The sequence below is a fragment of the Rutidosis leptorrhynchoides genome, chromosome 7 (assembly GCF_046630445.1).
Source record: "Rutidosis leptorrhynchoides isolate AG116_Rl617_1_P2 chromosome 7, CSIRO_AGI_Rlap_v1, whole genome shotgun sequence".
Taxonomy (NCBI): Eukaryota; Viridiplantae; Streptophyta; class Magnoliopsida; order Asterales; family Asteraceae; genus Rutidosis; species Rutidosis leptorrhynchoides.
In genome coordinates, this window is record NC_092339.1 from 292,098,502 (window position 1) to 292,113,745 (window position 15,244).

Consider the following 15,244-nt stretch of genomic DNA (forward strand, 5'->3'; position numbering starts at 1 on the left):
CGGATATCCGAGAAATACACAGGGTGTGGAGCGTGGTGCAAGTTTGTTAGGGGTAGTGAGATGAGGAAAACATAAACAACCAAAAACACGTAAGTGGCTATAAGTTGGGTGTTGTTTTAAAAGTCGAAAGTGAGGTGGGTCGTTTTGAATGGTTGAGGATGGTAGAATGTTAAGGAGATGGGTTGCCATAAAAAGGGCTTCTACCCAATACGTAGGAGGAAGACGTGCATGGACTAAGAGAGTACGGATAGTGTTGTTGATTGTGTGAAGCATTCTCTCGAATTTACCATTTTGTTGAGACGTGTGTGGGCAAGAAAAAAAGAAACGGATACCATTCTTGGCAAAGAAGTCATGAAATTCCATATTATTGTATTCACCGCCATTGTCACATTGAAAAGACTTTATTGTACATTTAAATTGATTTTGAACGTAGGCCGTGAAATGTAAATATTTTTGAAAAACATCATATTTGTGTCGTAATGGATAAACCCACAAGTAATGAGTAAAGTGATCAAGAAAGATAACGTAGTATTTTAAACCACTCAATCTAGCAATAGGTGAAGTCCAAATATCTGAATGGATAATATTAAATGAGAAACTCACAAAAGAATCAGAAGTATAAAATGAAAGTCGGACATGTTTGCCAAGCTGACATGGTTGACACAAAACACGAGACTTTTCTTTATATCAAGAAATAAATTGACGAGAAATTAAATGTTGAAGTGCTTGATCACCAGGATGACCAAGACATTAGTGCCAAAGTGATGAGCTAGATGCAGTAAAGACTTGTGAGGAGGATTGTGTCACGGGGTAAAGGGGTCCCGTGCTATCACATCGGATTAGAGGTTGACGGGTACGATAATCCTTCACAGTAAAACTGAAAGGATCAAAGTCAATAGAGCATTGGTTATCAGTTGTAAATTTTCTAACAGAGATAAGGTTTTTAATGATTTGAGGTGTGATGAGTACGTTATGTAAATGTAATGGGCGATACGGGTTAGGAAGGTCGGTGTTACCGGCGGTCATTACAGGAATTGAGGAACCATCACCAACATAAATAGAATGAGTATCATGATTATTAGAAATGGACTTAAGTATACCTGCATCTAAGTGAACGTGATCTGTAGCTCCTGTATCCATGATCCAACCTGAACTTTCGTGTTTCTGCGAAGCCATAGTATTACGTAAATAAGGAAAAGTATTGGGCTTGAAACTGTAACTAAATATAATGTAGGCTGTCCATTAGATGTAGGCCCAAATATTTTTCCAGAATTGAATAAGAGTCCTTCATGGGCCAGTTGGGCCTGTGGTACTGGACTGAGTTTTGACACATAGTTAGCTTGAGGGCCTAAAGGAATAGCATTCGACAATCCATTAGTAAGCGTTGAAGTTCCAGGAGCATGCGACTGCCACAACATCAATTGGGGAGGCGGAGACTGTAACGGCAGCGACACCTGCGGCGGTGCGATGTAAACCTGTCTATATTGACCAATGGGTGGTTGACGAAATTCATCCTGGTAGTCACCACGACGGTTGGTACGGTTTATATTCATGGTGGATAATAGATAGGTTGTGAAGAAATTGAGTGAAATAAATAAGTATATCGATAAACAGATGGTATGTATTTTTAATAATTTAATTGAGTAAAGAAGAGAATAAGATGAAATATGGATTTTTCCAATTTGTTGATGAGTGGCAAAAACAAGACTAGAATATCACAAAGGATGGCCGTAAGGATTAAAGAAAATAGAGATGGTGATGTTAAAATATCACAAAGGAAGAAAAGAAAATGGAAGATCGTAGAATATTTGTTTTTTTTTTATTAGAATAGAAAGAAACAAAGAGAGTGGGAAGTTGGTCACGGATGGTGATTTTTGGCAATCGATGACCGGAGTAGGTGGGATATTTTTAGATGAAATTTGGTCAACCAAAATAAAAGGGAAAGAATGGTGAAATTGAAGAGAAATTTGAGGGAGTAAAGATGGAAAAGGTCTAGGAGTTTAATCATCTGATACCATGTTAAGGAATGAAGTGTCTGTCTTCTCATTAGCGATACACAAATATATAGATACATTGTGGGCCTTCATGGGCTTAAGTATAATGGACTATACAAATTATAATGGACTATCTAATACAATATACACACTAACACATTTTACACACCATAAATTTTCAAATTTTAATGTTTTGTGATGCTTCAACACAAGATGACCGAGTAGATTAGAATTAACTTTTAAATTAACAAATATATATATATATACATCTTTTTTACCACATACATGATCTTTGTACAACATATTGTTGTAGTGTTATCTCTTGTCCAGTACCTATTTACATGAAAATTAGAACAAACGATCAATCTTTATCAGTTGCTCAGGCAGTTGTGACCGATTGTCTGACGGAGATATCTCAAAGTTTTCTTATAGTTTGAAAAGCCCAAAAACCAGAAGCTGAAATCATCCACCGTCACAAACTCAACATTCGGCTTCTTCATATTCATATTTTCTTCTACACCTTTTATCTTTCCCAACGGAATCGATACTTTATATTGGAACTTTAACATCTCACCTGTTGCAGAATACGTTTTGAGCGACTTATCGCTGCAAAATCCAACCCTTTCAGTTGAAACGAATAGGCTTCCTGAAATTGCACCTGCTGTAGTGTATATACTACATTTCGTAGCGTGCAACAATTCCTCAGATTCAGAAGTACTAAACCTTTTACTAAAGATTCTTCCTTCGCGAGCAATTGGAAGGATTTTGGCACCGTAACTTAACTTGTTCTTCATGATCTCTATGAGTTTGGGTCTTAAGCTCGCTGTAACTATAAATAATTAAAAAAAAAATACTTTGTTAGATTCATAAGGTTGATAACGATAATTGTTCGTGATCACAGTATGAGGAGTTACGATTAATTACCATGTGTGTTCCACAAAAGCTTATTTTGATAAGCTAATATTAAAGAAAGCGGGGGTGCTGACTTTAGGGGATGGTTCAACATGTGATGTTGAGGGTGTTGGCATGGTGAAAATAAAATTAATTCACAGAGCTGCTTACACTCTTGGTGGCGTGGCATACGTACCAAAGATGTGTAAGAATCTAATTTCCTTAAGCCAGTTGGATTCTCAAGGATACGGCTATTCGGCCATAGGTGGAGTTATGAAAATCACACGTGGCAAGAAGGTCCTGATGAAGGGGAAGAAGTATGAGGGTTTATATCGTCGGGTGGCGAGTACCAAATATACTCGTGTCTCGAAGGTTTGGAAAGTGTGCACACGGGAAATTGATTGGGAACATGTGACGACATGTTTGATCAAGTTAGACGATGGTGAGAAAGAAAATCCTACGGAAGGAGAGGTGATTCGAGACTCCTCTCCGGAGTCAACTATGTAAGTTGACATGGTTAACTGCACATGATTATTGGCCGTTTTATTTGAATCGGGGTTCAGGACCGAGGTGATTCAAGGTGTGTGCAGCGGTGATAAGGAGGCCAATGGTGAAAGTACTAGGTGATAGTATTTTCGGTGAAGAAGAAGATAAATGTTCGTCAAGGTGGAGATTGTTGGACAGAGTCCAAATTGTTGACAAACATTTATGTTGTCAAATTGAATTTTTCATGTTGTTAGCAAAGTTAAATTTGCTAGTTACATTTACATGGAAATTTCAAAGAGAAGGAAAAGTTTGATTTTTGCATTGGAAAAATAAGGTGGCTATGACTTATTTATTTGTTTTCACATGGAGGTAGGAGTGGACAAAGTAAAATTATCTTAGGACCTTGGTTGATATTTGTCCAAGTTCCATGCATGCATGAATATGCTCAAGTATATATATGTGATATTGCAAAGGATAGAAAGAACATCCACAAAAATAAGATCACAAAGAGAGAAAGAAAAACATAGTTGATAGGTTTATCAACGGAGTGTGTTTATTTGTGAGGCCGAGAGTTTATTCTTGTAAGGATTGTAAAAGAGTGTATGGGAAACTTAGATTCTAAACTAAAATCTAAGGGACTTGGGTTTGGGTTTAACTCATAGTGTACTTTTTCTTGTATCGGGTTCTTTTATATTATAAGAATAAAGGGAACTCTTGGGGTGGACGTAGGCAGGGTTTTGCCGAACCACGTTAAATCGTCGTGTTATCAGTTACTTTATTTTGCTTTCTTTTATTTCTCGCAAATTTGTCTCAAACAATTATATCCTCGCTTCCGCTAGTGTGGGTGCGTTGGGCAAGTTGTCATAACAAGTGGTATCAGAGCGTATCCAGGTTTATCGGATATTTTTTGGTTTGAGATGGCGGGAAATAGCGGTATGCAGTTTAAGGTGGAGCCATTTGATGGAACCGGGAATTTCACCTTGTGGCAAGCAAGGGTGAAGGATGTCCTGGTTCAACAGGGCTTGGCAAAGCCGTTGAAGGGTAAAAAGGACGAAAAGCCAGAAAAGATGACGGATGACGATTGGAATGACATCAAAGAAAGATGTGTCAGTACCATTCGCCTATCCATCAGTGATAAGATCATTAATAATGTCAGTGGCGAGACAACCGCAACGGGGTTGTGGGTAGCCCTCGAGAAGTTATATCTCGGGAAGAATATGACCACAAAGCTGAACTTGAAGCGTGATCTTTATCGGTTGAAGATGGAGGAAGGCGGGAATATCATTGAACACATGAACGTGTTTAATGGTCTACTGGATCAACTTGCAAAAGTTGAGGTTAAAATTGAGCAAGAAGATAAAGCCCTTATTCTTCTTACCTCTCTTCCTAGTTCGTATGATACTTTGGTTACTACTGTTCTTTACGGAAAAGCTACTGTAAAGATGGATGAGGTAGTACCGGCACTCTTACCTCAGGATAAGAGACGAAGATCCGATGACCGTTTTGAGCATGAATTTGCTATGGTTGGTCATGGAAAGGGAAGGTTTGCCGAAAAGAGATCTGGTAATAAAAGTAGGTTCAGATCAAAAGACGGTGTGAAGGGTGTCCAGTGCTTCAAATGTCAAGAGTGGGGTCATTACAAGAAGGATTGTCCACTCTGGAAGAATGGAGAAGATAAATCTGGGGGTTCATCAGCTGCAGTAGCAGTTAATGAGTCGGTTAATTTAGGAGATGTTCTCACAATCTCCAAAAGTTCTACTTCTGTTCAAGATGAATGTATTTTAGATTCTGGTTGTACGATGCATGTGTGTTCCACGAAAGCTTATTTTGATAAGCTAATATTAAAGAAAGCGGGGGTGCTGACTTTAGGTGATGGTTCAACATGTGATGTTGAGGGTGGTGGCATGGTGAAAATAAAATTAATTCACGGAGCTGCTTACACTCTTGGTGGCGTGGCATACGTACCAAAGATGTGAAAGAATCTAATTTCCTTAAGCCAGTTGGATTCTCAAGGATATGGCTATTCGGCCATAGGTGGAGTTATGAAAATCACACGTGGCAGGAAGGTCCCGATGAAGGGAAAGAAGTATGAGGGTTTATATCGTCTGGTGGCGAGTACCAAATATACTCGTGTCTTGAAGGTTTGGAAAGTGTGCACACGGGAAATTGATCGGGAACATGTGACGACATGTTTGATCAAGTTAGACGATGGTGAGAAAGAAAATCCTACGGAAGGAGAGGTGATTCGAGACTCCTCTCCGGAGTCAACTATGTAAGTTGACATGGTTAGCTGCACATGATTATTGGCCATTTTATTTGAATCGGGGTTCAGGACCGAGGTGATTCAAGGTGTGTGCAGCGGTGATAAGGAGGCCAATGGTGAAAGTACTAGGTGATAGTATTTTTGGTGAAGAAGAAGATAAATGTTCGTCAAGGTGGAGATTGTTGGACAGAGTCCAAATTGTTGAAAACATTTATGTTGTCAAATTGAATTTTTCATGTTGTTAGCAAAGTTAAATTTGCTAGTTACATTTACATGAAAATTTCAAAGAAAAGGAAAAGTTTGATTTTTGCATTGGAAAAATAAGGTGGCTATGACTTATTTATTTTTTTCACATGGAGGTAGGAGTGGACAAAGTAAAATTATCTTAGGACTTTGGTTGATATTTGTCCAAGTTCCATGCATGCATGAATATGCTCAAGTATATATATATGTGATATTGCAAAGGATAGAAAGAACATCCACAAAAATAAGATCACAAAGAGAGAAAGAAAAACATAGTTGATAGGTTTATCAACGGAGTGTGTTTATTTGTGAGGCCGAGAGTTTATTCTTGTAAGGATTGTAAAAGAGTGTACGGGAAACTTAGATTTTAAACTAAAATCTAAGGGGCTTGGGTTTGGGTTTAACTCATAGTGTATTTTTCTTGTATCGGGTTATTTTATATTATAAGAATAAAGGGAACTCTTGGGGTGGACGTAGGCAGGGTTTTGCCGAACCACGTTAAATCGTCGTGTTATCAGTTACTTTATTTTGCTTTCTTTTATTTTTTGCAAATTTGTCTCAAACAATTATATCCTCGCTTCCGCTAGTGTGGGGCGTTGGGCAAGTTGTCATAACAATTAGTTTGGGTCTTAAGATCGCTGCAATTAAAAAAAAAAAAATACTTTGTTAGATTCATAAGGTTGATAACGATAATAGTTCATGATCACAGTATGAGGATGTTACGATTAATTACCATGATTTTTAATCGAGATTGGAAAACTGCCTTTTATATCTATACCGTTGTTTTTGGAAGTAGTAGAATGGGTTAAAAGTGGTTGATAAGGTCCCTGTTTTGATACGATCGGGAATCTCATGTTGGAAATTTAGTGTAATTGAGGGATTTAATCTACACTTGTAAATGGGTTAGGAGGTACGGAGTGTACACCCATTAAGTGATAGATTACCCGGACCCGAAAGTGGTTTTCCATTATCACAAATTTGAGTGATTACGGAAGTATTATTCCTGCACTAGGTGAAACATCTCCATCGTGGAAATAAAACAAACAACTTTATGAAAAGGATTTAATCGATTTCCTTGATTTGGTTGTTGGAAATAAAATAAACAACTTTATGAAAAGGATTTGTTTTAGATTTGAAAAGGAAATTGAATTTTATGAAAAGGATTTAATCGATTTCCTTGATTTGGTTGTTGGAAATAAAACAAACAACTTTATGAAAAGGATTTGTTTTAGATTTGAAAAGGAAATTAGTTAGTGAAACATCTCCATCGTGGAATAATACTTGTTTTTGGGTGCCTATAAATAAGGACTATCATTCATGAGAAAAAATAGATACAAAAATACCTTAATACTCTTATGCAAAAGAGTTCTTGTTTACTGCCAATAACAAGAACTAATCTCTGTCTTATCCCAAAGTGATATTCGTGTAACCCAGGCAATAAGGGTCGAATAATTACTTTTGGAAAGTGATACCACGATTCAATGATTTATCCGGCTATCGATTATTTTACCCTACACGAAATTTCAATAAAACCTCCAACAATCGAAAGTAATTATTTGTTATAATCGATGGCGGCTACGATGAAACACATGACGACGAATTTCTCTAAACTTGATAAGTTTGAGGGAATTGATTTTAGGAGATGGCAAAAGAAGATGCACTTCTTTCTGAGCAGCATGAGTGTGGTGTACGTACTCAGCACACCAATTCCTGAAGATCATGGTGATGATGCCACTGTTGAATAAATTCGGAAAAGGTTCAAGTGGGAGAACGATGACTACATCGCTAGAGGTTTAATCCTCAATGGTATGGCTGATTCCCTTTTTGATATTTACCTAAATGATGAATCTGCTAAAGAACTATGGGACTGTTTAGAAATCAAGTATATGTCTGAGGATGCTTCTTGTAAAAAGTTCCTTGTGAGTAATTTTAATAATTACAAGATGGTCGATTCTAGACCGGTCTTGGAACAATACAATGAGCTCATTCGTATACTTGGTCAATTCACACAACATAAGATGAACATGGATGAGTCTATTCAAGTCTCAAGCATAATTGATAAACTACCTCCATCTTGGAAATAATTTAAACATTCTTTGAAACATAAGAAGGAGGAGTTAACTCTTGTTGAGTTGGGTAGTCATCTGCGTATTGAGGAATCCCTCAGGTTGCAGGATAATGATAATCCAAAGAGCAACGAAGTTGCTGGTACGTCTGTTGTCAATATAGTGGAACATAAAAAGTTCACTAGTAATAATTACAAAAAGGGAAAACGTAAACATCAAGGTAATAACAAAGTTGATCCTAATAAGAAGTCTAAATTGACTTGTTGGAAGTGTGGTAAATCTGGACACTTGAAGAAGGATTGCAAGGTTATTTTTGGCACTAACAATGCTAAGGGATCTAGCACAATTGGTTCGGGCAATGGTTCGAACAACCAAGCCCCGAAAGGTCAGAATATATATAATAATTCAATTGAGAATTATTATGTTTCGTATATATCTGAGATTTGTTTTGTGCAGGATGATGATGTTGCGTGGTGGGTTGACTCTGGAGCTACTATTCATGTATGTAAGGATAGATGTTGGTTTAAGACTTACGAGTCGGTGACTGATGGATCAATTCTTCATATGGAAAATGAGTCAACAGCCTCTATTCATGGATGTGGTCGTGTGGATTTAAGTTTTAGCTCTGGAAAGATTGTTTCTTTGTTTAATGTTTTGCATGTACCACAAATTAGGAAAAATTTGGTTTCAAGTAGTATGTTGAATAATTGTGGTTACAAGCAAGTTATTGAATCTGACAAGTTTGTTCTATCTAAAAATGGTTTATTTGTTGGATTTGGTTATTTGAGTAATGGAATGTTTAGACTAAACATTGAACATGTAAGTGTTGATATTGCTTGTATGTCTACTACTAACATAAATAATTATTGCTTGTATTCTTTCGCATGCTAGACTAGGACATGTACACTTTAAAAGAATGCAAGATATGTCTAAAGATGGATTAATACCGGCCTTTGATATGAACAATGAAAAGTGTAAAACATGTATGTTGACAAAGATCACTAAGAAACCTTTTCAAAATATACATCGTGATACTGAGATTTTGGAATTAATACATAGTGATTTATGTGATTTGTATGCAACTCCTACTTTAGGGAACAAGAAATATTTTGTGATTTTTATTGATGATGCTTCTAGGTTTTGCTATGTTTATTTGTTACATACTAAGAATGAAACATTAAATAAATTTAAAATATTTAAAATTGAAGTAGAATTACAACAAAATGCATTGATTAAAAGACTTAGAACGGATAGGGAAGGTGAATACATTGACCAATTGTATTTCCAATCCGTTGGTATTATCCATGAGACCACAACTCCTTATACTCCACAACAAAATGGTATATCTGAGAGGAAGAATAGGGTCCTCAAAGAGATGGTTAATTCCATGTTATCCTATTCGGGTTTAAGTAAGAGATTTTGGGGAGAAGCTATATTAACAGCTTGTTATTTGCTTAATAGAGTTCCTAACAAAAGGAACAAGATTACACCTTATGAACTTTGGAATAAAAGAAAACCTAACTTGAACTATCTTCGGGTATGGGGTTGTAGGGTTGTTGTAAGACTGCCTGATCCCAAGAAGAAAAGTTTGGGTGAAAGAGGTATAGATTGCATATTTATTGAATATGTTGAACATTCCAAGGCGTATAGGTTCTATGTTATAGAGCCTAATGAGTTTGTCTCAATTAATTCTGTGATTGAATCAAGGGATCCAATCTTTGATGAAAATCGATTTTCATCTATACCTAGACCAAAGGATATGATTCCAAGTAACAATGGAATCAATAAGGATTGTAATGATGAAGTCTCTGAAAAGGCTGTTGATCAGTCACTTGAGATTCGAAAAAGCAAAAGAAAAGGGAAACCTAAATCATTTGGACCTGATTTTCAGTTATACTTAATTGAAGGTTCTAGGGATGATGTTTCTACCCAATATTCGTATTGTTTCAATGTTGATGATGATCCTAAAACATATGATGAAGCAATGAGGTCTCAGGATGTTGCATTCTGGAAAGAGGCAATTAATGATGAGATGGATTCTATCATGGGCAATAACACTTGGGTGTTAGCTGATCTACCTCCTGGTTGCAAACCTTTGGGTTGCAAATGGATCTTCAAAAAGAAGATGAAGGTAGATTGAACTATTGAAAAGTTCAAGGCAAGGTTAGTCATTCAAGGCTTTAGACAAAAGTCTGGAATTGACTATTTTGATACTTATGCTCCCGTGGCACGTATCACTACCATTAGACTGTTGATTGCTTTGGCTACAATTCACAATCTGGTTATTCACCAGATGGATGTGAAGACAGCATTCTTGAATGGTGAATTGGATGAGGAGGTTTATATGAACCAACCTCAAGGCTTTGTCATGCCAGGTAATGAAGGCAAGGTGTACAAACTTGTGAAGTCCTTATATGGTTTGAAACAAGCACCTAAGCAATGGCATCAGAAATTTGATGAAGTGGTTTTATCTAGTGGTTTTAAATTAAACCAAGCAGATAAATATGTATATAGCAAATTTGTGATTCTGGTAAAGGAGTTATAATTTGTCTATATGTTGATGACATGTTAATCTTTGGGACTGACCAAAGTCAGGTTGATTTAACAAAAGAATTTTTGTCATCAAAATTCTCCATGAAAGATATGGGGGAGGCTGACGTTATCCTTGGCATTAGGATCAAACGTGAAAGCAAAGGAATTTCGATTTGTCAATCTCATTATGTTGAGAAGGTGTTGAAAAAGTTCAATTACTTTGAATGTACTCCTGTGAGTACCCATGTTGATCCAAGTGAGAAGCTTATGCCTAATCAAGGTGAAGCTGTATCACAACTTGAGTATTCTCAGGTGATTGGCTGTTTGATGTACGCCATGACTTGTACAAGGCCGGATATTGCTTTTGCTATGGAAAAACTGAGTAGATATACTAGTAATCCTAGTACTCATCACTGGCAAGCAATTAGGCGGGTACTGAAGTACTTGAAGAAAACTATGGACTATAGTTTATCTTATAATGGGTTTCCTTCAGTAATAGAAGGATATTCTGATGCGAGTTGGATAACCAATATTGAAGATCATTCTTCAACGAGTGGTTGGGTGTTCTTGCTTAGGGGAGGTGCTATTTCATGGGCTTCTAAGAAGCAGACATGTATTACCAACTCAATGATGGAATCTGAGTTTGTTGCTTTAGCTGCTGCTGGTAAAGAAGCAGAATGGCTTAGAAACTTGATCCATGAGATACCATTATGGCCTAAACCTATAGCACCCATGTCTATCCATTGTGATAGTACTGTGACATTGGCAAAGGCTTATAGCCAGATGTACAATGGAAAGTCTAGACACTTAGGTGTCAGACATAGCATGATTCGTGAACTCATCATGAATGGGGTGATTTCTATAGTGTTCGTGATGTCACAACAGAATTTCGCTGATCACTTGACGAAGGGATTGGCAAGAGACTTGGTTGACAAGTCTGCTGTGGGGATGGGTTTAAAGTCCACATAAATGTCTAATTATAAGATACCCAATTCCCTTTCAATGAAAATTAGAAGTTGAATTCAATGCAGAAGGCTTATACTTAGAAATTTGGAGTACATAAATTTTATATCATCCCAAGGTAAGGTATGTACTTGGACCTGCTGAAGGTAAGGTTGAAGTCTAGCTTCTTAACAGTTCATTTGAAAAAGTGCAAGAGCAGGTGCATGACTGAAGTGAACTACCTATGTGAATGTGAAGTTTTGCCGCTTCAACAAAGCTTGGACTTTTAGCTTTGGATACATTCATGAAAGGATATGGACACATGGCTTGTAAAGTGTCAGGATAGCTTTAGAGTATTTGAAAACTTATGTGTATATTATTTTCAGTTATTCAAATGGGTTGAAGGGTTCAATTCTTAGAACACCCTGATTCTCGAATATTTGGAATGTGTAATGTACTAAGGTGAAAATTCAATCTTCAAGATATTTTCATTTATGCATGAGTTTTTGTTTTAATTTGTTTAATTCTCATGAAACGAATTGCACTAAATTGGGGAATCTCATGTTGGAAAGTTAGTGTAATTGAGGGATTTAATCTGCACTTGTAAATGGGTTAGGAGGTACGGAGTGTACATGATGTTAAAGCAAAGGGGTACAAAATAGTTATATATTTACTACGAAATACTATTACATACGATACAATTTTACACAAGATATTTATTTATTTAGAGAATGGATATACTTAAACCTTGCTACAACACTTATAGGCAGTGTACCTAATCGTACAGTAGTGTAGTTTTTAGTAAGTCCGGTTCGTTCCACAGGGAAAATCTTTAAACAAAGCTTAACGCTATATTAGTTTACTTTTATAAAAATACAAATATATATATAAGTAATATTATTATTATAAAGGGGGTTTTTACCGTTTAATGACCGGTTTGTCGATTTTAAAACTTTAGTCGCAGTTAAAACCAAATGTAAAATATTAAAAATAAATACAAGACTTAAATTAAAGCGTAAAGTAAATAACGATAATGAAATTGCGAATAATAAAAGTGCGATAAAATAAACTTGCGATAATTAAAAAATACGATAATTAAAAGTGCAAATAAATAAAATAACAATAAAAATGCGATAATTAGAAGTGCAATTAAATATAAAATAAAGGAAATTAAATATGAAATAAAAGAATTATGCTTATTTAAACTTCCGTAATCATGATGTTTGACGAGTTGATTTTAGTTTTATGCCCATGGGTTAATTGTCCTTTGTCCTGGATTATTTAATATGTCCATACGGATTTGTCCATAATAGTCCATCAGTCATAAATATAAAGAGCGAAAGCCTTCGTCAAATTATTCTTATTCCCGAAGTCAAATATTCCAACTAATTGGGGATTCGAATTGTAACAAGGTTTTAATACTTTGTTTAATGAATACACCAGGTTATCGACTGCGTGTAAACCAAGGTTTTACTACTTTGTTAACAATTACACCAATTACCCTTGAATGTAATTCACCCCTGTTTCAACAAGTCTATTAACTATTAATCCAGTTCCGTATCCGGTAAAATGAATAATTATTGGTATTTATAGATATCCCGCCCACCGTACCCAGTAAAGCGTATGTGGTTATATATAAATACGTCGAATTATAAGTTTGTATATTAAATTAACAAGGTATTGTTTAATTAATATAAAACCCATTAATAACACATAGTCTAATTTCCACAAGTGTCGTTCTTTTATCCAAACCCCAATTATGGTACAAAGCCCAATTACCCAATTTTAGTAATTAGCCCAACATCATGATTACTTCGGATTAAATAAGCATAATAATAACTTAGCTACGAGACATTAATGTAAAAAGGTTGAACATAACTTACAATGATTAAAAATAGCGTAGCGTTACACGGACAGAATTTCGACTTACACCCTTACAACATTTGCTAACATACCCTTATTATTAGGATTAAAATTAAAATATAAATTATAAATATAAATATTACGATATAGATAGAGAGATGGATGATATATGTTATGAAAAATGATCAGAATTCGGTTGGCTTTATAGGGACTTTCAAAACTTGGAGCTCCGCGACTCGCGGCATTTTTTGCTTTCAAACTCCGCGAGTTGCGGAGTTTGCTTTTACAGCTCACACAAGTTTGGCTCTTTGTTTACCGACGGATTTAAATATTTATATAATATATAAATAATTATAAGAATTATTTAAATATTATATTATATTTATGTGCATAGTTGACTTGTAATTTTTAGTCCGTTGCGTCGAGCGTTGAGAGTTGACTCTGGTCCCGGTTCCGGATTTTCGAACGTCCTTGCGTATAATTTAATATCTTGTACTTTGCGTTTTGAATCTTGTATTCTTTTAATTTCGAGACGTTTCTTGTCAATAATTGGAACCTTTTTTATTGTCTTTTGTACTTTTGAGCTTTTTGGTCGTTTGTGTCTTCAATTCGTCGAATCTGTCTTTTGTCTTCACCTTTTATTATTTAAACGAATATCACTTGTAAATAGAACAATTGCAACTAAAAGCTTGTCTTTCTTGAGGAATAATGCTATGAAATATATGTTCGTTTTTAGCATTATCAAATATTCTCACACTTAAGCGTTGCTTGTCCTCAAGCAATATCGTCTTGAAATACTAGAATCACTTCTTTATTCTTCACACTTTGTACATCAGTGATTTCTATACGGCGGTATAAACAATGGTAGTAACGATATGGTTTACAGTCCCACATGACTATGAAAATGTAGATCCTTAAGGAAATTGGATCTTTATGAAAATATTTGATCTTTTGAAAATTCAATCTAGCTTTTACCCTAGATAAGTTTTCCAGAATAACCCTTCACTGGTGTTTGCAAAATATTTTTGTGGGTTTGGTGGGTTTCAGATTTGAAAATTTTAGCTCAAAACTTGCGGTTTTGTGTCACCCACTTGCTAACCTTGTATTTGGAAAGCAACACGTCCAGTTTACTTGTCCCGTATATTACCTTTCGGTAAACTACCGTCCGGTTGTAAAGGAAAGCTTTGAACAAGCAACTGTTAAGGCAATGTCCCCTGACATGCTTTTAATTATAGTCTATAACGTTTCGGACGCAATTACTATCCTTGGTAGGAGCAATAGTAAAGCTCACCCTTATGATTTTTCGGTCTGGCACAAGGTCCTGTCTTTGACCACTATGCAACCACCGTTCTTACGGTTGACACCGGATTTAGTTCAGGTGACCTAATGAATTCCAGGTGAATTCCTAGGATTTTACGTTCAATGGTAATGAACGCATTGAAAATAGGGTTTTCAGAAAACAAATCGGTTTGTAATTTTGATCAAAATATTTTCTCGTTCAAGCTCGAGTTTAGATATCATTGAATTCCATGAGTTTGTAATTCTCAATCTTTAAGGTCAATCTCAAGGATTGAGTTATATCAGGCTTAAAAGCTGATTTTTGATCTTTTAAGGAGATTATCCTTTCTGGGGATCTGATTCATTAGTCTTATCAAGCTAATTTGCATGGTGCCCCCCCCATTGTACGAGATAAATCCTTCTCATGGTTAGGATAAATCTGACCACTTGGCGACCCTGTTTAATGCTGAGGTCCGTGGATTTCCTGCTGATTTTAGTGATGACTTTTCAAGATTTTTCGTCAACCTACAGCTGGTCTGGACGACAACTTCATGACCTAAATCAAGAAGCGCGTTTCTTTTTCGGAAGACTTTACTTCCTTTTAATGATGGAATTGATTCATCGTGTAGATCCATCTTTCTTACAGTAAATCAGGTAAAACTTTTTAGTTTAATCCAAAGCAAAAG

The 15,244-nt window shown here is 35.9% G+C and overlaps 1 protein-coding gene across 1 annotated transcript; it reads right to left on the bottom strand.

Moving 5' to 3' along the window:
* Nucleotides 1–2,365: 2,365 nt before the first annotated feature.
* On the bottom strand, nt 2,366–6,731 carry LOC139860081 (putative GEM-like protein 8). The gene is made up of 2 exons (XM_071848853.1): nt 6,611–6,731; nt 2,366–2,817 (listed from the first exon to the last, which is right to left on the bottom strand). The coding sequence occupies exons 1-2, from the start codon at nt 6,729–6,731 to the stop codon at nt 2,366–2,368; spliced, it is 573 nt and encodes a 190-aa protein (XP_071704954.1).
* Between the last annotated feature and the right edge of the window lie 8,513 nt (nt 6,732–15,244).